This window comes from Triplophysa dalaica, chromosome 12 (genome assembly GCF_015846415.1).
Source record: "Triplophysa dalaica isolate WHDGS20190420 chromosome 12, ASM1584641v1, whole genome shotgun sequence".
Lineage (NCBI taxonomy): Eukaryota > Metazoa > Chordata > Actinopteri > Cypriniformes > Nemacheilidae > Triplophysa > Triplophysa dalaica.
The window spans coordinates 19,152,299-19,176,195 of NC_079553.1; the positions used below are offsets into that span (position 1 = coordinate 19,152,299).

Genomic DNA, 23,897 nt, shown 5'->3' on the forward strand with positions numbered 1-23,897 from the left:
ATACTTAGATATGTGAAATATAAATGTGGCAAGGGGGGCGTGGTTTATTGACGTCTGTGCCGGGGAGGAGAGACACGGGAAAGACGGTAAGCAAGTAGGTTGATTGCAGATTAAGATCACCTGCGTCTCATTACAGTGATTGGTGAAGAGACAGCTTAAAGGCTCACAGTATCGGAGGAGAAATGGAGAGAGAAACGGACTGGGAGAGCTGGGAGCTGAACCACGCAACTCACACAGAGAGCAAGAGTGATTCGTACGGACGGTGTGCCGGAAAAGCCGAAGAGAGCTGTTTATTTGTTTATCTTGTTGTGAGATAACCAGAATAAAAAGGAATTCTTGTATCCCAGTCCACGCCGACCCCGCCTCCTTTCTTCCACGTTCTTACGAACCTGACTACATTGGTGCCGAAACGCGGGAAGGAAGGAGCAGTGCCGCCGCCATGTCCCAGCCAGGATTGCCATTTGCAGACGTAATCCAGTCACTCGCCGGTCTCCATCTGGATGTTTGGTCGGCACGGCTGATCCTCCTGCTGACGGGGAAAGCACAGCTAGCCGCCAAACAGTTACCAGTCCCGAATCTTCTGATCTACGCAGACCTCAAGAAAGCCATCCTCCAGCGGGTCGGCCTGAGCCCCGAGCAGCAGCGGCAGCGGTTCCGGTCCTTGGAGCTGGGGGACGCTGGCCAACCCTTCGCCCTGGCTCAGCAGCTCCGGGACACCTGCCGCAAGTGGCTGATGGCCGACGGAGACGACGTCCAAAAGATCCTCGACCGAGTGACACTGGAGCAGTTCGTGGCGCGGCTTCCGCCGAAGACCGCCCAGTGGGTCCAGTGCCACCGTCCGGCGTCGCTGACGGAGGCCATCCAACTGGCTGAGGACCAGATGGTGGCGTGCCCAGGTGTCGGCGTACCTCGACCTTCCTCTCTCTCTCCCCGACCTGTACCCTTTCCCAGGTCTCCGCTGCAAGGGCCAGGGAGACAGCTGGAAACGGACGACAGTTCTACCGGGGACCCGGCCGTTTCAGCCAGACTGTGGGCCCTCCTCTGCCTCAAGCCCCTCCTCACCAATCCGTCGTCCCTGATGACCCACAGGTTGCCCACGATTCAGCCGGCCTGTATCAAATACCTGTGAGTATCAAGGGGAACACATATCAGGCCTTGGTGGATTCAGGTTGTAACCAGACCTCCATCCATCAACGCCTGATTCGGTCCGTGGCAAAGGATAAGAGCCGCATGGTTAAGGTACGGTGTGTACAGGGGGACTTGGTGAACTATCCCTTAGTGGCGATGCCCATACAATATCAGGGTCAAGAGCATAGAGTGAAGGTGGCGGTTAATCCGCATCTCAAAAATCAGCTAATTTTGGGGACGAATTGGCCGATGTTTTCTGTGTTATTGGGTTAACTATGTGCGGATGTTTCCTCTGGGAATCAAAGGCGACGGGAGAGGGCGGCCGTGCAGGCGCGGGCGACTTACTCAGGGGAACGGAGTGCTGTAGAGAGGCATCATCTCTCTCGGTGTGATGATTTTGCCCTTGTGCAGTCTCACGATGATTCGCTCAAACATGCACTTGACCAGGTTCACAGCGTCTCCACCCTGCACAACCGTTCGTCTATCCGTATTTTGCCTTTTAAAAGACAGGTTGTATCGAGTGACCCGAGACACTCAATCAAAAATACAACACAGTTAGTCGTCCCAAAGAGCCGTCGGGAAATGCTTTTCCAGACGGCTCACTGTAATCCAATGGCTGGTCACCTAGGACAAATGGCAACCTTAAACCGCCTAATGGCCCGCTTCTTTTGGTCGGGGATTCATGAGAACGTGCGCAGATGGTGCGCGTCTTGTCCTGAATGTTAGTTGGTAAACCCACCGGCCACTCCGAAAGCACCATTGTGCCCTCTTCCTTTGGTTCGAGTCCCCTTCGAGAGAATTTGTATGGACCTGATCGGGCCATTAGAGCGGTCGGCAAGAGGGCATCGTTTCACATTGGTTACAGTAGACTTTGTGACACGATACCATTAAGAGTAAAAATAAAAGTAAATCCCTCACACTTAAAATGATTCAAATGTGAAAACTAAAAGGGTACTCAAACTGAAGTGAATTGTGAGTTTAGATTGTGCTGCGTATGTAGTCTAAAACAATCCTTTCAATCACTCATATTTCTATTCAGTTAATAGGCGATGTATAATGTTCGCCAGCCACACTGAGTTCAGTTTTATGAATGTGTATTTCTCTGCATGTGGGATATATAACAGGTGGCACAATCGCTTCACGACCTGTGCACAGAAGTTATCTTAGGCCAAAAAGACTTACGTCAACATGAACTTCATTTTACTGCATCTTCCGAGAGATCACTGAATAAACACATACACACAGTTTCACAGGTAAGGTTAAAGGTAGAAAGTATTAGTGTTATTTTGGGATTGCTTTCGTTGCCAATGATACATGAGATGCTGCCTAATAATGCCACGTACCTACTGGAAAAATATCACGTGGAGTGCCCATGACAGCTCAAAATCTGCCTACGTAGGGAGCTCGCAAGGTTTCGGGACAGAGACACAGTGTGACATGACTGTGGAGGCTCTTTTTGAGCCAAAAGAAAGCTTCGTTTACAGCTCGCCATCACACAGCGATACCCGAAATAGCAGCCGGGTTCAAGCCGCACCATTTTAGCATCAGACACCTGTTCATTAGGACCATTCAGCAGGATGGCCTCCCCTGAACACGCTTCCCTTTAAAAGAGGATTAGCACCGGGGAGCTCTTGATTCCAGCTGTCATCAGTTCCGCCGTGGCATCTGGATCAAAAGCAATCTCATTTGGGCTCAGAGAGCCGCCATCGGCCGCGGCGGACCGGGATCACCTTTGACTGGCAGCTTTAAATCCCTCCTCACATTTAGCTCCACCCCATACATCTGAAAGGCATGTTCTTTTGGATCTGTCAGCTGATGTCGCAACACGACTCTAAAGGCAAAACAATCAAGCCGATGAGCATGTCAAAGGCATCATCAAAACACTGTCACAGCACATGGTTATTATGCATGGTAAATGTCACAACTCTGTGTATATGTACTTATATTTTCTGTAAATTCCATCAAGCTTAATTTTATTTATAAGTCATGTTTCAAACTTCATAAATACATTATAACCACTGAACAGATATACTGATAAATACTTTACCTTAAGTGCACTGTAAGTCACTTTGAATAAAATGTATAAATGTGGTTTATCAATGTAGTAAACCACACCTGTGGTTAATCTGGTAGAACACATGGTAACTAGAGCCCTGCATTTCAGCCAATTTTCACGTCATTGCTCACATGCAGGGCCTTGGGTCTGTTTTAGGAAAATAGGTTTTATACATAAAATACATTTTATGACCTATCACAGCACCCATAACGTATTTTACGCACGCACACAGCAACGCGTGATGCACGCATAGAGGTTCCAGCCATAAATCACATTCATTTCACGTGTAATGGAGAACATTGGAGAACAAAAATCGCTAATGCCATGTTCTGTGTTGAAGTTGTAATTTTTCAGGTTTTATATTATATTTATTTGTTCATTATTCGTTTGCTTTTCCACTACAATGTGCGATATCATGCAACAGAGCAGCCTGCCTTGCTCTTATGTTAGAAATGCCTTTGTTCTGAGATGGTGATTATAAACGTTTAATCTAACATTGTGATATAGGCTACAGTTGTGTGTTTTATAACTGTGGATTTTATTGAAGACTAGTCAAGTGTTGATGTGATATTATGTATAGGCTAAATTTATCAAATGTGGTAAACTTACTGCCGGCTGCAAGCCGCTTGCAATCAATGCCGCCACTTTTTACAAACTACTTTTAACAAACAAAAAAACACTCCAAATATGGGACCAGATGCTTTAAAATGACTAACCCCTTGTTTACCCCGCATGCTACGGCTCCGGCGAGGTTTTGTTCCGTCCTCAATGCGGTGCCAATGTACACCAGGAGCTTCTCAAACGTGGAACGGTTGAATGCACGAGACCACGTGATTGTTTCCATGTGACCATAAGAAAGTTTGCATAATGGATATGTTTGTTTTGTGTATTGTCTTGTTTATTGCTACGAGTCATGTTTTGTTCCCTTACCAAAATAAATCATGGTTTAACTACGCTTAAAACAAAAAACATGATTGTTATAATAGAACCATATTTAACCACAAAATAACCAAGGTTTTATTCTAGGGTGAACCTCTCGTAATCCATTTATGGTCTTATGTCAGGGAAGTCTGCATAGGAACTTTTATTTTGACATAAAACTGTGCGGCTTGGATACAGTGTCCGTCAAAAATAGACTAACCTATCTTTAAACAAAAGTTTTGACTAGAGTGGCCACGATCAGCTGCCGTCGGAGCCGTAACACCACACACGCATGTAGTGTTAATGAGGGGTAACATGCAAATAAATCAATAAAAGTGAAAAGTCTTTTGAGAAAAGCAATAAAAGAAAAAATAATTAAGGCAAAACCTGGTCAGGTCAAAGTGTCTGAATAGTTTGGTCCCAGATTAGTATCAATTTGGTAGTCACTGCATGAAGAAATTTTGGTATAATGTGACGAAGTTTACTTTATTCTGCTAGCCTTGCTTACATAAATGAACTACAGTGTTTAGCACCCACTAGTAAAATATATATATCGTGTCTTAATAATTTTTGGTTTGACTATATACTTCCTAATGTAGAAAAAACAGTTGTCAGAGACAAAAATGTAAAGGGGTGATATGGCACGAATACGTGTTTTTCGGCGTCTTTGGTGAGTTGTAATTTTCCCCTACATGTATTAGAAAGATAAAATTGCAAAAATTTAAGTTTTGGAACAAAACATGTATTCTTTCTAAAAGCGAATGCTCATCCAGACCTGCCAGAAACGCCTTCAGTGACCACACCACCACAAATCTAATTCAGTTCGTGGTATTATTTGACTAAGACCACCCAAATGTAAACACAAGTAAGGTGGGCGTACCTGTCAGTACACTTGCTTCGGAACAGATGTTCCAAATATGGTAAGAGGCGTTACATTTCCATCACACGTTGCAGTATTCCACCAATCACTTCACACTGGTTAACTGGCCAATCATAGCATGCCTCACTTTTCACAGCGATGAGCTTTGTTAAAAATCTCTGCGTTTCGGGGCAAAGAGGAGATACAAAGATGCACGGTATGTGAAAAATACAACGTTTTTTAAACCTTAAATCGTGTTTACACATTACATTACATCTAAAACAAACTATAATATGATTTTAGGTTTTGTGGGTCATCCTGACACACACATGTGATTGTTGTGCTGTGGGGGGAGGGTGGTGGTACAGGAGAGTCTCTTAAGGGTATGTTACAATAATAGCCTACATGACTAACAATAGGGCAGTAATGGATACCCCCAGCATTGCTGAAGAGTGCAATTTCCCTGTCCCTCTTCAGAACAGCTCAGTTAGTTTCAAACACACACTAATGCTGCCATAAAACACACAATAACAACTGCAGACAGAAAGTCAAATGAGGTCACTGTGGGACTTTAACACGGTCTCTAAATATGATCAGACTGGGTCAGACATAGGACATCTTTCCAAAGAATAGAAATACAAGACAGTTCACTGAAACAATATGTACCATCATGTTGTTCAAATCCCAGATTTGAGCTTTTATTTTTAACTATCTACAATTAAAGTAAATGGGAGCATTTGAGTGTTCCTTTGAATAAAAAACATGTGGGATTCAGAAGACCATGAAGGTTTATAAATGACACCAATATGACAGGAGCAGGCGAAATTTAACAATTACATCTCTAAATGGTCCAAATGTCCATTTATTTAGCTAGAATAAGCAGTAAAGTGGACCAGACTGTACCCCAACATTTTCAAGCACAGCAGGCCAATGTACTACATCACCGCACATTGAATAAGCCCATAAAAATCAGTGGAGTTCTGCTGATTCCATTAAAGGATTCTCTCATGGGAGCGCGGGTTCCACAAGAACAATACCCTTTACAATAGCATCCTTTTGATTCCCTTTCATCCCAATATGCACCAATCAGCATTCATCCTATTCTCCCATCAATCAGGCGGATGAGACGTACTCACAAAGAAAAAAATCACTGGAGTAAAACAAACTAACAGCAGGAATGAGCCAACAGAGCTGAAACCATGGAAACAACGGGCCAAGAGGACAACTTTAAATGGTCAGATCGGGCACATGGTGTGAAAAGGGCACTGTCTTATCGCCTGACATCTGAATGGCCAAAGAGCCATCAATATAAAATGATTCCCCAGCGAGAGTGGGATATCTAATGACTTGCAGTATGCTTCTCCTTATCGATGGTTATCTGGTTTATCCAACAGTCTGGGAGGTTTGTAGTCATTCAAACAATTAAGACTTCTATCCAGAAACACATCAGATATTACACTAAAATCTAGGATTCCATAGATGGTTTTTTAACATTTCTTTAGGCACCTTCAATGGAAGTATTGGATTAACAGATCACCCTAAAATGAAGCTGGTGTTCATTTATTCCCCCATGTCACTGAAAACAGGACAGTTTTAGGAACAACTTAGTTGGTATTTTTTATTATGGTTCAAGTCTGAATATGCCAGAACATTTGTAAACTGGGTTACTTTTGTGATACCTTTTTGTGGATTTTTTGTCATTTCTGTTATTTTTCTACAAAAAAGCTTGTTTCAGGGTCAACAAAATCAGTTCGATCTGATAGCTACAGTCTTCATTTACATTCTGTTATATTCATATACAGCCGCAGACCATTCCAAATTTTCATTTCAAATCAGCATTTCTTAGATGTATTGTTTCCATTACACTACAGTGTTTGTTGAATTTCAACAAATCAAACCCCAGGAGTGAAAAAGTAATCCAAAAGAATTGTGAATGTGATAGACACTTGAAAACTGAGATAAAATCCAGGTTATCAAAAATATATTTTTAACTTTTTTAACTTTTTAGTATGCATGAAATGCTTTTGTAATGCTTAAAAGTGAATATGAACTAGTTTTTTTGCGGTATTTGATGTCTGAAAAAAATAAAGAGCATCTTTTTTGTTTTTTTCACCTGTTTCACCAGTTTTCATTTTCTGCAAATAGAAACTTTTTTCTTTGTTAAAAGTATGTTTAGTAGTTCCCAGAATTAAACAAAAATGATCATGTTACCCAAACATATACCTAAAAATAGTCAATAAAATCAGAAAACGCGGCTTCATAGTTAATCAGAATTTTTGGTGAATAAATTTTGACCAATTTTTTAGCAATTGTAATCCTGGAGAAACTATTGAGATATCATTTATGCTTTGCATGTCCTTTGGGTATAATTTTCAACAGATGAAATAAGTAAAGGATTATCGACTAAATCGTCTCTGCTAAATAAATAATGTAAATGATATCACAGTAGTCTTACCTATATTTATAATCTATAAATGACAACCTAATGCCTGTAAGATACCATTAAACATTTTACTTGTGTAGTAATAGACAGGATGTAACAAATAATGTACAAAGAGTTCAACTTAACCTGGACCATTATTTCTTAAAGACCAAACTAAACTTTACAGGATGACCTTTAAAGCCATAGCTCATTTCTATCCAGGACTTATAAAAAGATGCGGTAACACTACTTAAAGCATATATGTATAATGCATTCTAAAAGTAGTTTTAATGAATTAAGCATGCCTTGTAATGCACCTTATAATAGGGCAAGATTATAAAAACGACATTTATTGTATGACAACAGACAAAATGAACAATTATAATGCATTATACCCTTTAATAACCCTTTATAATGAATTATATATAAAGGCTTTAAGTAAAGTGTTACCAAAGATGCTTATCTATTGTTGGACATCGAAGGACCAAGTGTAGTACAGTTAATACATCTCCGAAACACCCATCAAATGCAAAGTTAGAAAGAGTCTGTAATGTATAAAGGCCTACAACATGATTAGATATTCTATAAACACTGACAGAAGTGCCCAGAATAAACACTACGAACATATTCTCACTTACCCACTGGCTAAAGGTGCAGTTTATTATGAAACAGACAAATAAGACGTGATGATTAAAATGTCACCCAAGTTTTATGGCATCCATTCACACAACAGTTATTCTGTGACTGCATGAAAGGTGATTGTTGCCCAGTGCAATGTGACCCACCTGTCAGTTCTTCTAGCCTGCCGGAGTAAAGAGAATGACTTCAGTCAAGCTATTTTTAGTCACCCATGAATATCAGAAAGCTCTTTAGTATTTGCATGCAATCAGCTTCAGGTGAACCGATACCGGTGTTACATTTCTGACCCAAGTCAACAGCCAAACACACAGTGCCTCAACATTACAATATCCTTCTGTTAAGGGCTGTCAAACAATTAATCATGATCCAGAATGAAATTTTATTTTTAAACTATGTATGTCTGTGTACTGAGCATATTAATTTTGTATTTATAAACATTCATATTTATATTTTATAAATATTTACATATAATTTAAATTATTGGCAAATATAAATAAAACCATGTTAATATTTTCTAAATATATATATGCATATGTAAGCGCATTTGTTTATAAATACAAAATGAATATGCACAGAACAAAAACATATATTATGTAAACACAAACTTGTTTTGGACGCGATTAATCGTGATGAATCGTTCGACTGCCCTACTTCTGTTGATACAATATTATCCAGAACCCACAAGGCTTAAAGTCAACATCAACCCCGTTAGTCATTTTACTTTAATAATCTAATGTATTCCCCTATGAAGCAGGATGTCAGTTCAAGAACAACAAAAGTTGATTACAACATTAAGCAGTGAAACATTTTAGCTCGGAAAAACAAACAAAAGAGACGGCCAACCTGTCCAACAAATAAATGAATCAACCCTAAGATGTTCCATCCGAACCAATGACTTTTTATGACTGATGTTTAGTCTTCACTATTATTATTTTTTTATCATTAACTGTGGAAAAGAAAACCCACTTCTTCCTGCTGTGTTGCCTGGAAAACAAAAGTCATACAAGTTTGGAATATCACGAGGGTGACAAATTAATTTTCATTTTCGAGTGAATTGTCCCTTAAAATGGCATCTTTAACATCATTCCTTTCTCTATCATAAAGTTGTGCCCCCACAAACAACACTGGGAGATGACACGTCTATAAATGTAAAACAAACTATGAAACATCAAGCGGGAGATTTTACTTGTGCCAGCACGACTCTTAATGCTACAAAGCGATCAGCGTGTTCTCTCTGTGCGTTTCTCAGCATGCTGGGTCAGTCTTATGCAATAGCATGGCAGCAGTATACGGCAGGAGTGATGGGTTGCTCAGCGTTATGACGTACTGCTCTCTGTACGACACTCACGCTGAGCGCTTCTGCTGCACAGGAAACTGGCTGTGGTCTAGTTTACTCATACACTGCGTATCACAGCGTGATAGTTTGAGGTCATTTATTCTGTTTTTATTCATTTGACTAATGAATTGATGACTCTGTGGTAGGATCTTGTGCAAAAAAAGTAAAGCATACATTTTTCCCTTGTTCAGTATAAAACACTAGGTAAAACGTATAGTGTATTTATAGTAAACCATAAAATGAAAATTCTGTCATGAATTACTCCAAACCTGAATACATTTGTTTGTTCTGTTGAACACAAAGAAAGATATTTGGAAGAATGTTCGCAACTGGCATTTCTGGGGCACCATTGACTACCATTAAAATGGTTGTCAGCGTTATTCCAGACCTGTTTGCTTTCCTAAATCCTTCAAAGAAAATTGTGTTCAATAGAATAAAAAGATTATGCAATACTTCTTTCTACTATGCTAGTCAATGCACCCCCAGAAATCTCAGTTGCTAGCATTCTTCCAAATATCTTTCTTTGTGTTTATCAGAAAAAATACATTTATACAGGTTTGGAACAACTTGAGGGTAATTCATGACAGACTTTTGGGTGAACTATCCATTTAAAACCGGATATGCTGTACACACTAAATATTGCCTACTATATGCAGTATTGAATGTTCAAATCGAATAGTAAAATATGCATAGAGGTAAATAAAAAAATGCCGTACTCGAAAGCTCCAGACATCCACCATATTGGATCGGCCCACACTGAAGTTGCTGATGTCACAGTTTGGTAAGATGCAATAACATTGTGCTCTAAAAAGCTTTAAAAAGACCTTTCAAAAGGCGAGAATGTGTTGGTTTGTGTTTTATATGCATTTACTCAAGTTTGTGATAACTTTAATGTCATCACTTTATGTTGTTAGTTAGTTTTGCAATGGGTCTACACAACACCACATAACATTTGACATTCATACACGCGGTTACTACAGGGTTGCCATATCTGTATCACAAAACCAGCCCAACGGTTAATCTGAACAAGCCTAATGACACTAGCCCAGATGCCAGAACTTTACTGACATAAAAAATCATCTTAAATCATGGAAGTATTTTCTCAAAATTGACAGCTGATGGCAAAATATTTCCACTTTTACTGGCAACAAAACAATCTAGGATAATAGTTTAAAGTGATTGTTCACTCAACAATGAAAATTCTTTCATCATTTAATCACCCTCTTGTCATTTCAAACCTGTATGACATTCTTTCTTTTGCAGAACACAACATATATTTAGAAAAATTGTAAAAGTTGTGAAACCTAACAGCGACGGTATCCATTAACTACATTGTGTTCATCCATGGGTATTGTCAACGTTTGGTTACCAACTTTCTTTAAAATATCTTCTTTTGTGTTTCTGCGTAAGACAGAATGTCATACAGGTTTGAAATAACAAGAGGGTGTAAAAAAGCTGCTTATGTGGAATCCAGGCCTATTTATATATCTGTGACCACATGACACATTATTTATTTTTTGCAAAAGGTGTCAGTTTTCATGAAAACGCACAATGGTTGTATAGTGTTGATAGTCCAGTTAAGGAGATACTTCACCCCCCAAAATAAATTATTTAATTATTTAATCACCTTTGCATTGTGCCACATCTGTATAAATTTCTTTGTTCTGATGAACACAGAGAAAGACATTTGGAAGAATGCTTGTAACCAAACAGATCTTGCCCCCCATTGAATTTTCTTATGGTGTGGCCTTTTAACACGGCGCATCATCCATCCGTAACGTCCCTTTTGTGGTGTCTGTGCTTGTGTTATATAAGTAGAAAATAAGATATTTAACTTTTAAAAAATATTGTTTGAATACAAAATAAGATATTTTGAAGAATGTAGGCCATCAAACAGTTCTGGGCGATTTTCGACTACCATTATATTTTTTCCTAATATGGTAGTCAATGGTGGGCAAAATCTGTGTGTTAAATGAAATTAAGTAGATTATCCGAGTATACAGAAAACGTACATACTCTAAAATTCCTGCTGATAGCACCTTCGCTTTGTTAAATCCTTGGCCTAAAATGTACACCACTATATCAATCTAATAAATGAATAAGTTAAAATTACATGGGTTACAGAGCGTTTGCTGTGGACAGCGAGAGAGGGGTGGGTTACATCAGAGTTGTGTGAAGAAATAAGAGTAAGCATGGCCAATGCTACGTGACACAGCGTGTCACAGCCAGCGAGTCAATGGAAGATGAGTGGAAAGGAGAAGAGGGCAGAGGTAACTCAGAGGAGCAAATACAAACACACATCAATTTTTTCCAACCATCTAAATTTCCAAACCAACCTATGAGCAGATGGAAGACGTGATTGAACATGATGGAGCCATGTGGCGTGTGTTCTGCTGTGTGGACTCTTTCTCACTGTTTTGTGGTCGAAATGTGGGGGAAGGGGAACTCACAAAGGTTCTTTTACCAGGAAGATTGGGAATGCCATGTGTGTGAATGTGTGCCCGTCTACAGTTTATTGTGTATTATACTAGTATCATAGTGGTCCTCCAGACGTCTGACATCCACAGACGAATTTGAGGATGGTTTGCTTTGGTAATACATTTCTGAATGAACAGCTTACAATGTGTGGGTTACAATGGTGAGGTCTATGTGGGTCATAAGGGCATCAGACGGAATCTTTGAATGATCAGAAACAATTCAAAGGCACTGTAATACATCTCCATAAAATGGAAGGAAGGAGTCGGGAACCGGAAGACATTCAAAACATTTAATAAAGTAATATAACAGCCGTGAGGGGCCGCCGGCGAACAAAACATAAATATAAATACTAGAACATAAATACATATACAAACACTTCGGGCCCGGACCTCTCTCTTCGATGGTCCGGGCCCTCGTGCCTTTTATATGCTCCCAATCTCCTACGTGATTCGAGCCCGGTGTGCGCACAGCTGGCGCTAATTCACAATTACTCACCGGACTCGAACCACGGTCTCGCCCCGCCTACTCTACTACAGGCACAATATAAAACTTTTTTGTTCAGACAAGCATCACTATTGCTTCCATTCATACTTTGGGTTGTAGATTTGAAAATCGTAAACCCTAAGTATTAAACTGGTGTAGAAACAGCATTTGCCAGCATCTGCCAGATTGAACTGCAATGTAAACCAGTCCACGAGACAGAAGTCTGGATATGTAAGACTACCTGAGGGCTATTACCTTTGCTAACAAAAACGAAAAAAAAGTTTATTCACCTGCAACAACAACTAACAAAACATCAAGCAATGCTGCAGCAACCATCCACAAGATCCTACCATTGTGGTGGCATGCTTTCACATTTTCTAAAAGTACAAATCTATTCCTTACACACTTATGAAAACGTATGAGCACAACTCCATAAACATTTCTCTATTCTATCTCAAAAAACAATTTCTCACTCTTAATCTCTCTTTTTTAAATTCCATAAGCACATCCTTGGCCCTCTCTGTCTTTCAGCTGCTAAATCTTTTCCTCTCTCTCTCTTTGGATTTGTTTCAGTTTCTGTGGCTCTTCCAGTGAGATGACAGGAAGTTGGCAAACACTCATACACTGGGCTTCCACTCCTCCTTATCCCAGGATTCCCTGAGCTGGCTTACGGCCACTGTTGTGCGTCTACGTTTGCATATAAATGAGTGTGAGTCTTCAAAAACCACTCCTTTCAAGAGGAGCGTTCCATACCCTGGCTCCCATGGTTACGCTGAGATTTATGGTGAAACAACCAGAGCTAAAAAATCTCATTAGTGACCAGTCAACCAATTAACCTGCTTGTTCTCCATCACTACTTTGACCAGACAGAGCAGAAGAAGAGATCTACAGTAGCACAGCTTTCACAAGCCTGTCACGTAAATGAGCAAATATTATATGATGAAAACACAAAAAAACCTAACTATTAATCTGAAAACTTTTCATTGAAATCCATCCAGCTTGACACGAATAATACCTCAAATCCTGTGATTTGTTGAGAAAGGTGTGCTGTTAAAAGGAACGCCTTGATACCCACAATACAAAGTCTTGGGAATCAACAAAAATGGCATTACATTGTAATGGCTTTTACATGGGCAACCATCAAAACCAGTCCTAACTTGACCTTGTTTGGACCGGGCTTTACCTCAAAACCCCCAGGTCTAAAAGTCAAGGCAAAAAAACACATCCCAAACATAAGCACAATTTCTTATTTGTTGTTTAATTCCAAGAAGTACAGCAAAATCCTAGCAGGTGGCATCTGTACAGATTTAACGAAGGATTCTCTGATGAAAATCATGTAGTCCATAAAACAAACAATGAAATATGAGCCCTTTACATAAAATCAAGGGATGGCATAGTAGACCAACAAGAAGAATGTAGGCCACAGGTAGAAATACTGCACACTCATTATTCAGTATAAGTAACAGTCAGAAGCCAACAAGCCACTTTGTTGTTGTGTAACTCTACACCAGCCATTTGCACACTACACACCAAAAGATCTGTCTTGTGACATTGTCCACAATGCCTGTAACCGACTATAACCATTACTCATGACATCACCACTAGACTGGCTAACATTATCTTGTTCTCTATCGTTCGCCGCGTGCAAACTATGAATGGTAGAAGTGTGTGTTTAAGAGGGAGGGTTCCCATGACTCACCTAACACATACACATTGAGGTGGCAGTCAGCTTTACGTTTGTGACTCATGTTTACTTCGCTTATTGCACGTAATCAGATCCATTTCCACGCTGCAGTGGTAATATTACCCTAATAATACAACCCTGCCTCCACACCCTCGCACAAAAATACGGGTGATGGAGTCAAAGGCGAGACACAGTTTCTCGTAATTTCTAATAGAACGACTACTGCTCTCCTGAATGAAACCCGGGTTTAATTGTTTTAATGCATCTTGACTTTGGGGCTTGAAAGTGACGTAAAAGTCTCACGATATCAATAGCCCCAAAAATATGCATCCTGTAAAATTATGTAGATTTGTGATGTTTAAGAAGATGTGCACACATTAATTTGTATGCTGTAAATGAGGTTAACCAAATTAGTAAAACATTATACAGGCATTCTGCATTGATAAAACCGTCTACAGACCTATTTTCGATAATAGGAAGAGCCTAGTCTACATTCCTGTAAATTTTACAGTTTAATGTGTCATCATGATACCATATAACTTTAAAAAAATATATGAAATTACACTGTAAACTATGTTAAGCAGTCGAGCTCTCGATTCAGTCCTCTTCCAGAACGCCGTTCAATGAGTTTCTAAGGCGCTCAGTGGACAGCGCCGTGGTGCTGAAACCTCTGGCGCCGCAGCTTCAATGCTCAGGTCAAAACAACATCAGATATTCATATCGATTAAAGTGGAAAAACGTTCTCTTACACTCTAAGCTGTTATTATGAAGTGTGCGTTGTAATAAAGGCGAAAATGGCGTCCGCTGCCAACAGAATCCGAAGCCAAGAGGGTAAAACGGGCCTGATCTCAATATAAAAAGCCCCTACTGTCTCTGATCAAATAACACAAACGTGATTTCCCAGCTTCTCACCATTAGATAATCTTCATTAAAACCTCAGCACACGTCTTTGATCGGTCCCCATAACACACATCCAAGAATAATTCAGGCCAATCGTCCCATTCAAGCTTCCCTTAATAACAGAACCCATCCTAAAAACCAACGCTTTGTCATCTATTTGCATTTTATAAACCACCCACAATGCGCTTACTTCAGCATGGACTGCTCCTTTTCCTCTTCTTTCTTTTGCCGGTCCATGACACCGAGGATGATCTTTCTCTCCTCCTCGGTGAGGTGGCTCAGGTCGGGCATCTCCGGCAGGACAGGCCCGCTGCGGGTCCCGACTGGAGCAGACATCTTTACACACTAATGCTGAAGGAGATCAATAATCAGACATATTCTGTGATGAATACAACGCCTTGTTTGATCAATGAGCATGGGCTTTTGCTTGCTTAAGACTCAAAAGCCAAAACCAACAGCACCGTCTCACAGACGAGGAGTGGGGCCATTATGCTGTTTTACACTGAGATAGCTCGTGTGTTGAAAATTACTGGTTATTATAATTGGTACAATGTTAACTCTAGACTATATAATCGAGGTTTTTAGCATTAAGAGATTCGTTAAGATATAGGACAATGAATACCACCGGTCCATTTAAAAGCAATAGCTCTATAAATGCATCTTATCCTGCACAGATTTCTCTTCATCCTCATAACGGTAAAAAGGCGATATATTATGGATAAAACAGCAGATTTCCTCCACGCGACGTTATTCCAGATGTCTGTGGTGAGATGAAAGAGCCTCTTGCCTTTTATTTTGCCATCATCGTGTACAATCCTATCTAACCCATCGCTGTCATCGTCCTGGGAAAGTTCTCTTGCATCTCATAATACAGACGTCGAATCCACCTCGTTTGTGTTCGTGTCGAGTCCCTCCACACTTCTCGCTTTCCTCCAGGTTGTTAATTCTTCAGGATATCTTAAATACACAAAAATGGATGCAGCGATACAGAATCCCAATTGGAAGAGTGGGGGCGGAGCGAAACCGCCCGGCCGGAAGGAGAATTTACGAATCCTACTATAGCAAAGGGTCAAATGTTAATATTCATAATAGGGCTCGCAGTCATTGGAAGATGACAAGCAGCGTCATTATGACTTACTTAATATTCACGAGAAAACCCTTTGGCGATGAAGAGCCAGTACTCAACGTCATCGGAAGAAATCATCTACCATTGGATATTAGGGACGCAGTGTAATTCATATTAAGGATCATACTGTGCCCATTGCACGGAAACCTCAATCTCATCATCGCATAATTAACATTTTATCGGCAGTTGTCGGCGCAACGTCAGTACACCTCGATTAATATTCACCAAAACCTTTGCAATAGTAGGACTTGCGATTTCATTGACATTGTCTGGGAACAATGTGAAAAAGCGGACTGGAATTTGCATTTAAAAAGGATCAGTCTAAAAATAACCCGAACAGGGCCGTTTCCCATCGTGAAAAGTAAACAAATAATGCATCAATTTATTACAATCTTTATAGAAATAATTCAGCCTTATACTAAAAAAAATGCTAAATAAACCATCTACTTGTTTATTTAGATATACATCTCAGTATAACTTCACTTCTACAGACTGATCTTGTTTCATGCATTAAAACAAATATTAAACATGTATGACGTGATCTTTGACCACATAAAGGATTAATAATAATATTTATAATAATTGATACAAGTTGGTAGTAGGCCTAATAGACAACACATTTAATTTTACATCATTGTAAACACTGCTTTAAAAAAACGAAATCTTGTCTCTGTTCAGCAACTTGTAAAATAATCTTCTTTAAAGGCATGTTTGTCAGACATTTTGTGTATTGTACATTAAAAAAATAGATACAATTAAAATTTTATGTCGGCTGAATAGTCCTTCAAAAAACGATCACTACGTACAACCCTCAGAATCTTCAGGATGCACAGCCTGAGTTTTAAATGAGATCAGACAGATATGATTGGATTATGGGCCTAAGAGGTAAATAAAGGCTTATTTCTCACTGTAGAGATAAACTTTTACAGGATGAAAAGCCCAACAATGGCTTACCTGAAACAAGTAAAAAATGTCTTGCAGCAACAACATGAAAAAGCTGGGACGATGACCAGCAAACGGATTATTTACATGTTTCTGTACTTTTTAATAAATAATTAAAAGTTTGGGCTTTATTTTAATTTTATGCATAAAGAGTTTTTATTGATCATACTAACCCCATGAAAAAATACTAGTACGTCCATGTTCCTTTTTGTACATGTAAAAATCCTTTTGAAACGTCACAAAACATACCTTGTATGCATCAAACTTAAATGCTCCCACATGACAGCTGCAGTATGCTGAAAGTTCATATACATTAAAAAAATGTCTTGGTACTTTACTTAAAGAGAGGACAAGGGCGAAATACATCTGTATGGAGCACAGACACCTTTTCCCCGATACAACCTTTATAAATAATCTTTTATTCCAATACAGCCACCACATGTTTCTCCTTTTCTGGCACCAAGGGAACAGATCCAGGCTTGCTGTGTTTGCGCACATTTTGTTCCCTAAAAACACACAGAGAGAGAAGCGCAAACAATCAGAATGACGATTGAACTCAAACAAGGATTAATTTCCTTTCCTCCATTTCAATAAGGCCAAAGGGCAAAAATACAGTGAGATTGACAACCGTGTAATGTTTCGATGTTAAAACCCTTCCTTTGACCACAACTTGGTACGCAGAGACAACTGTAATTAAGCCATTTGTAGGTTCATTCTCCTAAAAAGTGTGCGGTTGACTATTGCTCAGATAGTCCCCTCCTAAATTCACACCATTTGGAATTGTTCGGTTTACACATTTGACAGATGCTTTCACCCAATGACAATCACAATCCAAAGTGACTAATTGTAGATTCAAAGACTATATGCTTTTATAATTATTACAAGTTCCATTTTTTGGGACCTATTCTTGGAGACCAGTCCTCTCAAAGAGTTGATTAAGGTTTGTATGACTTCATTTCTTGTAAACACCACTCACTTCCTGCGTCTGGCTTCTTTCATCTCCCTCTGTTGTTTCTTCTGCTTCAGGACGTCTCTGGGCAGGTGGCGATGACGGGCGATGCGCCTCACCTGCGGATGGTGCTGAAATTTCTCTATCAACTTCTTGTTGTAATTTGCAGCAGTTTTTTCCCGGGAAGACAACTGTGAAGAATGAGACTTATGTCAAAATCTTACATTCTATATATTTGACAGCCCAACACATACGGTGTGTGTTTTATACGAAGCAAAAAAGTTGATTCCTAAAGCTGATTCGCTTCAAACTTCAATGCAAAATCACAATATCAATCAAACTACAAGCCAGATTCTCAAACAAACACACAAATTTCTTAAGAATCAGGTTATTTTATCACATATTCTGCTTCTCATTAATTCGGAAATCAACATATGGACTTTGAATAAGAATAAAGCTTGGCTTTTAAACACACAGACACGCCCTCATTTGTCTCTTGCAGTCATAAAATGCCTGTGGCCTGCGGGCTACAGCTCCACACCCCTCTGAGGGCTTTTATTCTAATTAAAAGCAATGATTTTCTCCAATTCAATTTGTTTAAGGCAATCTAATAGCTGCTGATGCCATCAGGGCACTCGGGATGAGAAGCGGAAGGCCTGTTAACTCTTCCTTACAAATTTCCCGATCTTTGGCGTTCATGTAAGCAGGAGAAATCTCAGCACAAATGTGACTACTGTTTTTTTAATAGAATCCCACAATACCTTGGACAAGATGTTTTCAAACACTAAAAACCTCAAAAAAGATTGAAAGGATGATCTGAGGCATTTAGAGCCTTAATTTAAGAAAGAAATAAGAAACAAAACAGGGCAATGCAGTAGCACGCCATGTAACAAAAGCGTTTTTAAAGAGAGTGAAAAATGGTCACGCAAAGTGGCCATTGCACCAACTATAGAGGGTGCAAAAACACTAAATAACCTAATAAGTGGACTGCAATATATAACAAAATGATGGAAATATCACAAATGTTTTGCAATAATTTATTGTTTTACTTTTAAAAATAATAAATTGTCAAAGATTTAGGCTGAAACAGGCAGCAGAGACAGGCGAGACAAAGAATGTGAAACGTGTTTGTTGGTTATATAGAATTCAATTGTTAAATATATTTTAAATCATTATTTTTATTTGGGGGGCCATTATTTGTATATATAGGATAGTGAAGGCAGACAGGAGCACGAGGGTGAGAGAAGGGGTGTAGGATCGGGATATAACCTGGGTCGGAATCAAACCCAGGTCCCCGTGAGGCAACAGCTAACACGTATAACACTCAATCATTAATTTGCAGTATGTCTGTAAATGACGCGACTCAGCGCTGCCCTCTGATGGATCTTGTAGAGCACACATACTCATTTGTATTGTGCATGTGTTGAACTCGGACGTTTGTGCCAGAAAGTCAAGTATACCATGGCCCTAACCGATGAGCTACAGCTCCAACATACTAAGATGAACTTTAACCATTATGAATTGCATACACCATATAGTATGGTTTGGCAAAACATATTTTTCGTCAATATCGTGCAGCCCTAGTAAACAGAACCCAGATCAGACAGAAAAAAACAAACCCTGTCAATTTGGGACGCTCTACGAGTCCGGCTCTTGATTCAGCATCTGTTAATTAAATACCCTCATGTGCTTGATAGTTTAATGTCTTCATTATTTGTCCGGCTTTAAGTGATTGGCTGATTCAAACTGCTGATAGCTGCACTGAGTGTCTGATCTCTTTAAGTGAAAAGGATCAAAATAAATTTCTCTCTCTTCCAGATCAGTGAATGCCAAAAGTCTGCCAGGCCTGAAGTGCCTGGGAATCAGATGGTCTGTCTGGAGAAGATACGAGACGATCGAGAAAGTACCTTTCACCTGGAGTGGAACCAACCTCAGTCTCAGCAGAAAAACATGACGCGCTTCAACGTGCATTTACACGCTAGATTTACTTCAAGAGATATTTTATAGCATTTAACTGCTTCCCTTAACAGCCGTTGAACCAAAAACATGCATTATATACAAAATGTATCCTAACTGAGCTTTTTCCATCTTCCAGTGCCAGTACTGAAATAAATACATCAATACTGAATATAAATGTTAACAGTTGAAAACAATTTAGACTACTTTTGCTTTTAGAAAGAACTAAATACAGTTTTGCCTTAGTTAAAAAAAAACATCTAAGGATTTCCCAGGAAGCTGCTCATCATGTAATATAGTAAAAAGCAGTTAAGGGCAATCTATTACAAGGGCTATAAAAGCATATTGCTGTGCTTTGACAAATTACATAAAACCGCGATGCCTTTTCCTGGCCAGGTTTCAGACGGCGGCAATAATGCCATACAGGCACTTAATGAAAGTGATTTGTGAGTGAAATTATTTTAAGTGCTTACTGGTCGGATGCTGAAGTTTGTGAAACACTTTTAAATACAGGTATGACTCATAGAGACTCTCACCACTCCAAGCTTCTCCGATGCGTTGGCCTTCCACAGCCGGATGTTCATTTCATCCGATCCGCTCAGGACATATTTGTTGTCAGCCGACCATCTCACGCATATAACGTGCTGCATGCGTTTGGTGTGGTATACCTCCCTAAAGAAATATTGAATATCACATTAACATCAATTTTAATTTACTTTCTTGATGTACATTTTTCAGTAATTTTGTATAATACATTGGACTACTTTTTTTTTAGAAAAACACTTTGCAGTCAACTATCACCATGTAACTTTGTTTGCCTCTTTTCAGCTTGTGTCACAAAGGCATTTTTTTACCCTTGCCGTTCAATTGTATCTGGTATGTACCCAAATCAGTTCTACTGCATAAAGTCAAGTCTTTCACGACACATTTGCCAAACACAGATTAGTTATACATTAAATTTATTCATTATAAATTCCACTGACACCATCAGGAAGGGATTCACCTGCTGTGACCTTTGTCCTTCGGAAAGATGCGAATGGTTTTGTCAAAGCTGGCGGACACAAACTCTCTTCCTGTGGGCGAATAATCCACATCCAGAACGGCGGAAACGTGATCCATGTGCACAGTCACAGGACATGTCAGATGTCTCATGTCGTAAGTATAGAGACTGTGAGAGATAAACAGAGGGATTAACAGTTGCAAGACACTAAAATAAAACTTTAACTTGCATGAAATAAATTTACTTGTAGTCCTCGTTGGAGCAGGTGAAATAATACGCTTCCATTGGGTTCCAGCAAAGTGTGTTGCTTCTCAATTTCATGACGACCTAAAATGAAGCGTGACTTCAATACAGTCGTACTGCAAACACCACAAATCTGTCATTTATCCACGTAGGCGAAAATATAAAACACACTCACCTTTCTGAGCGGTGTTGATTCTCTCATGTCATATAAGACGACACTTCTGTCTGATGCACAGCTGGCAAGAAGTTCTGTCTAAAGAGGACAACAGTTTTATTTGTTTAATAATACTTATGTGTAAACACATGAACACACCGATGTTTTCTTCGAAACAAAACTGGAAAACTTTTGGATGTTCAGGAGGTTACCATGCAAACTAGTGTTTACATTGCACTATTCTTTGTAAGCTGCGTTGGTACAATGTGTATGGTAAAAAGCACCATATATGTTTAGATCAAATCGTCTTACTGCTATTATGATTCAATCTCACCTCCACTGGGTTGTATCGGACGCAGCTAAAGCTATCCACACCCCAGCTGAAGGACCGGATGGGGCTGCTTCTCTGCTCATCATAAATATCCACCGTCTGGCCACAGGTGGCAAATGTTGCCTCCCTCTGGTGATGGTCAATACCTGTGACCACAGCCTACATGACAAAGCCGATCTGTTAGAAGACACTCATGCAGACGACTGAGCCTCTATGAATGTTACACGCTTTTATTTATATATACTTATTTACATAAGTGTCTATTATTGTATTTAAATAAAGCGAATGCCAATTTAACCACAGGTGAAAATGGATTACATTCTGTTAGGGCTGAGCGATATATTTTTCACTGCATTCACAATGATTTTCCAAGTGATATAGAATAAGGAAACATCTCTAATGCTGAATTTGATTCAATATAAAAGTGTCAAAATTGAGAGCTAAAATGATCATCTATCTTTTTGCATTGAATAATAACATTTATCTTCATTTTGTTACAACACAGAAAAAAGACATTTGAAGAAAGCTGATAACCCAACAAGACTGGTGCCCCATTGACATTCATTGTATAGACACAAACCACTGGGACATTTCTGAAATTGTCTTTTCAGAAGAAATAGTCACATACAGGTTTTGAACCACACGAAGGCAAATAACTGATGACAAAAATTTGGGGAGATGGAGATGGAAGATACTCTGTAAATATCATTGTAGGTGATGTATATCACTCAACCCTACAACCTACTATATAATTTGAGTAAATTATACCTTTCCCAAAATTGTGTTAAGCGGTTCCTCCTGCAAGCCATATCCTGGCGGATCCATGTTCCATTGTTTGATGGTCTTGTCATCTCCCACCTGTGCATGACATCAACATTTCTCATGAAACTGAGAATCATGATAGCAACAGTGATTACAGACATTTAAAGTGATGGTTCACCTAGAAATGAAAATTCGGTCATCATTTACTTATTCGCAGATTGTTCCATTCCAGTAAAAACTTTGTTGTTCTGGTAAACACAAAGGAAGATATTTGGAAGAATGTCAGTAAGCAAACAGATCTCATCCTACATTGACTCCCATTGTATTCATTTTCCCTACTATGACAGTAAATATAGGGTGAGATCTGTCCGTTTACTGTCATTCTTCCAATAATCTTCCTTTATAAGTTTTGTTGTTCTGGGTGTTAAATATAAAGGTTTGGAACAATTTGTGGGTGAGTAAACGATGACAAAATTTTCTTTTTTGAGTGAACTATCTCTTTAAACTGCTTTGTGTTCATCTGAGAGGAAACACCATTGAGTAAATTACCGTGAAAAAGGAAGTGCCACAAAAGCGGGTGCAGATTCCACGTACAAATCCTTCGTGAGCCTGGACGGTCCTCACACACTCCCGCTTTGGGAGGTTCCATACTTTCACCTGATAGGAAGTGAATAAATATGAATACATACGAAGTGATTGAAACAAGTTTGCAGAACAAGTTACCAAACTTAATATGTTATATTTTAATAACAACACGCATTGATTAACACTCAACAGCAATACTAAGAACAAACATGTACATAAAATAAATATGGTATATTTTGATATTATGATGACATTAAGGCACAACCGAAAAAAACCCACATAATTTCTTGTATAATATCTTATAATATACTGGAGTGTTAATATGGAATTTAAAATATAACAGAAAATATCTGGTTGATATTTGTATCATTATATTTCAACTGTGTATTGGTCTTGAATGGAAATGATAAAAACACACTAAAGTCTCTCTAAATTCACAAATGAATATGAACTGAAACACTTCACATGATCATCCCATAATAAAAGCTTTGACTTACCTCTCCATCACATGCTCCAGATAAGACTGTTGAAAGGCTTTTGGCGTGTTTAGCAATGCAGCTGATGCCATCTCTGTGTCCATCCAATGAAGCCACAAAGGGTTTGGCAAACACCCTCTCGAGTTTAGTGGCATTTAGGGCTCTGGTGTACTCCCTGGGCACCTCAAAAGGGTGCAGTGTGGGGTCATAGTTCCTAGGCACTGGATGGGGTACAACACTGCATTAAGTATCCTTCCTATCGCAGTTTATGCATAATATAGTTATTAAATAGTCTCCTACCTCGCTGTATATCTCTGGTTGTCTCTCGAACGTAATCGTCCGGGTTTCTGCAAAGTACTTTAACCTTCATCCTACCGATTTACAAAATACACACAAAAAAACAGGCTAGATCTGCAGCGTCCACCATGTGTTTGCGTGACGCGACCGCGTGTGTGTCACGTGACAGA

At 39.3% G+C, this 23,897-nt stretch overlaps 2 protein-coding genes across 17 annotated transcripts in view; both read right to left on the minus strand.

Moving 5' to 3' along the window:
• The window catches only part of rims2a (regulating synaptic membrane exocytosis 2a), a 132,345-nt gene extending 116,462 nt beyond the window's left edge, over positions 1–15,883 (minus strand). For 9 of the 16 annotated variants that reach the window (XM_056762345.1, XM_056762341.1, XM_056762342.1 and 6 more), the window contains exons 1-2: positions 15,694–15,883; positions 15,097–15,257 (exon numbers count right to left, since the gene is read on the minus strand). In XM_056762345.1, the coding sequence (XP_056618323.1) occupies positions 15,097–15,242 (146 nt within the window). In that variant the 5' untranslated portion in view covers positions 15,243–15,257; positions 15,694–15,883. The remainder of the gene's footprint in view (positions 1–15,096; positions 15,258–15,693) is intronic. The other 7 variants (XM_056762348.1, XM_056762355.1, XM_056762351.1 and 4 more) reach the window with 2 other exon arrangements.
• Positions 15,884–16,637: 754 nt separating this feature from the next.
• dcaf13 (ddb1 and cul4 associated factor 13) lies at positions 16,638–23,891 on the minus strand. The gene is made up of 11 exons (XM_056762822.1): positions 23,731–23,891; positions 23,452–23,651; positions 22,919–23,026; positions 22,376–22,465; positions 21,611–21,766; positions 21,298–21,375; positions 21,124–21,206; positions 20,883–21,047; positions 20,416–20,551; positions 17,951–18,114; positions 16,638–17,480 (listed from the first exon to the last, which is right to left on the minus strand). Exons 1-11 carry the CDS (start codon positions 23,798–23,800, stop codon positions 17,393–17,395), a joined length of 1,338 nt encoding a protein of 445 aa, XP_056618800.1. The 5' UTR covers positions 23,801–23,891; the 3' UTR covers positions 16,638–17,392.
• Between the last annotated feature and the right edge of the window lie 6 nt (positions 23,892–23,897).